The sequence below is a fragment of the Aplysia californica genome, unplaced genomic scaffold, assembly GCF_000002075.1.
Source record: "Aplysia californica isolate F4 #8 unplaced genomic scaffold, AplCal3.0 scaffold00307, whole genome shotgun sequence".
Classification (NCBI taxonomy): Eukaryota; Metazoa; Mollusca; class Gastropoda; order Aplysiida; family Aplysiidae; genus Aplysia; species Aplysia californica.
This window is the reverse complement of record NW_004797577.1, coordinates 236,058-237,888: the sequence shown is the minus strand read 5'-3', so window position 1 is coordinate 237,888 and position 1,831 is coordinate 236,058. Positions and strand designations below refer to the sequence as shown.

At 43.5% G+C, this 1,831-nt stretch overlaps 1 protein-coding gene across 1 annotated transcript in view; it reads right to left on the bottom strand.

The window, feature by feature from the left end:
- Positions 1-26: 26 nt before the first annotated feature.
- LOC101855959 (dynein heavy chain 6, axonemal) overlaps positions 27-1,831 on the bottom strand; it is a gene marked incomplete in the record, with an annotated part of 98,470 nt that continues 96,665 nt past the window's right edge. Inside the window, 2 exon segments of the mRNA XM_035970687.1 lie at positions 27-165; positions 1,609-1,721. Of these exon segments, the coding sequence (XP_035826580.1) occupies positions 27-165; positions 1,609-1,721 (252 nt within the window).

The window sequence follows — 1,831 nt, the reverse complement described above, 5'->3', positions numbered from 1 at the left end:
TCTCTCTCTCTCTCTCTCTCTCTCTCTCACACACACACATACACACACAACGTACCAGTGGTAGACAGAACACCAGCCCGTGCCCCAGTCTTGTAGAGCGGAGCAGAGTAGAGAGTATCCTCTGGCTCATAGTCCATCTGGGGGTCCATCTGCATCACGGGCAAACTGGGGACACAGTGGGTTGTTGGTGGGACAGTTTTACGGCATTTTGTGGGACAGTTTTACGGCATTTTGTGTGAGAGTTTTACGGAACTTTAAGTAAGAATTTTACGGAACTTTATAAAAGAGTTTTACCTTACTTTATGTGAGTGTTATATGGCATTTTATGTAAGAGTTTTACAGCACTTGCAAAAAAAAAAAGAAGGTAATAAAGGTGCCGAAAACCAGTTTATATAAGAGTTTTACGGTACTTGCGAAAAAAAAAAGTTAATAAAGGTGCCGACCGAAGTCCAGTTTATGTAAGAGTTTTACAGCACTTGCAACACAATTAATTAGGTCATACAGGTCCCGAAGTTCAGTTTAGTTTAATAGTTTTACAACACTTAAAACACACTTAGTTGACTATTAGTTTTAGTAAGTTTTTTTTCCCCGGCACTTCAAACACCATTAGGTCATATTATAAGTGCCGAAGTTCAGTTTATTTAAGAGTTTTACAGCACTTGCGACACAATTATGTCGTTCAGGTGCAGAAGTTTAGTTTCCCTCAGTTTTTTTCGGCTCTAAGTTACACAGACAATACAATTAGGCCATACTATTAAAGCGAAGATTAGAGTGCTACTAGAGAGTAAAATACACAGAAAAGAAGGAAGACAGAGAAAAGACTATAGATGTCTTAGATGTTTGATAACAAAGAAAGAACAAACCACACCAGGGCACCCACCATTCACTTACTGTATTACAATGTAATGTGAAAGAGCTCATAAAGATTTAGGGTTGACAGAGTGACGAAAAGAAATAAAAGATAGAGCGGCAAGGGGTAGTTACAAACGTAGCAGGACGACAGCAGTATGCACAAAAGTGACAGTTTTCATAACATTAAACAAGATATCCACCTAGTTTTAGTAAGAGTTTTACTGCACATGAAACATCCTCAGGTCATATATACGTGCTAGACAGTAACACACAAAGAGAGATAATATAATGACAACATGTGTTTGATAGGAAATAAAGAGCAACCCACACTTGAGCACCAGAGCGCCTGCCAGCCGCCCACATTACTAGGGAGTAATTTACAAAGAAAACAAAAAAAGGGAAGAGATAATGACGACAGACGTCGGGAAGGACCCAAAGAGCCATCCACACCAGAGCACCAGAGCACCCGCCAACCACCCACACTACTAGAGAGTAACTTACACAGAAAATAAAAAGGAGAAGAATTAATAATGACGATACACATCGGGCAAAAAAGAAATAGACACCCACATCAGAGCCCCTGCCAACCACCCACATTACTAGAGAGTAACTTGCAAAGAAAATATAACGACGATAGAAGGTGTTTGAAAGAAAAGAAAGAGCCGCACACACACACTAGAACGCCACAGCACCCGTCAACCACCCACCCACTCACACACACCAGAGCACCAGAGCACCCGTCAACCACCCACCCACCTGGAGTTCATCTGTCCTTTGACGGCGTCCGCACACTCCATGTTGTCCCAGTCCCAGGCGAACCCGTCCATGAACAGTCCGTGCACCAGGACTCCGTCTTCTGGGGACTTCAGCTGAGGGCAGAGGGAATGATGTCTGGTGAGGGAGGGGGGAGGAGGAGGACGAAGAGGAGGGGGAGGAGGACGAAGAGGAGGGGAAGGAGGACGAAGAGGAGGAGGAGGAG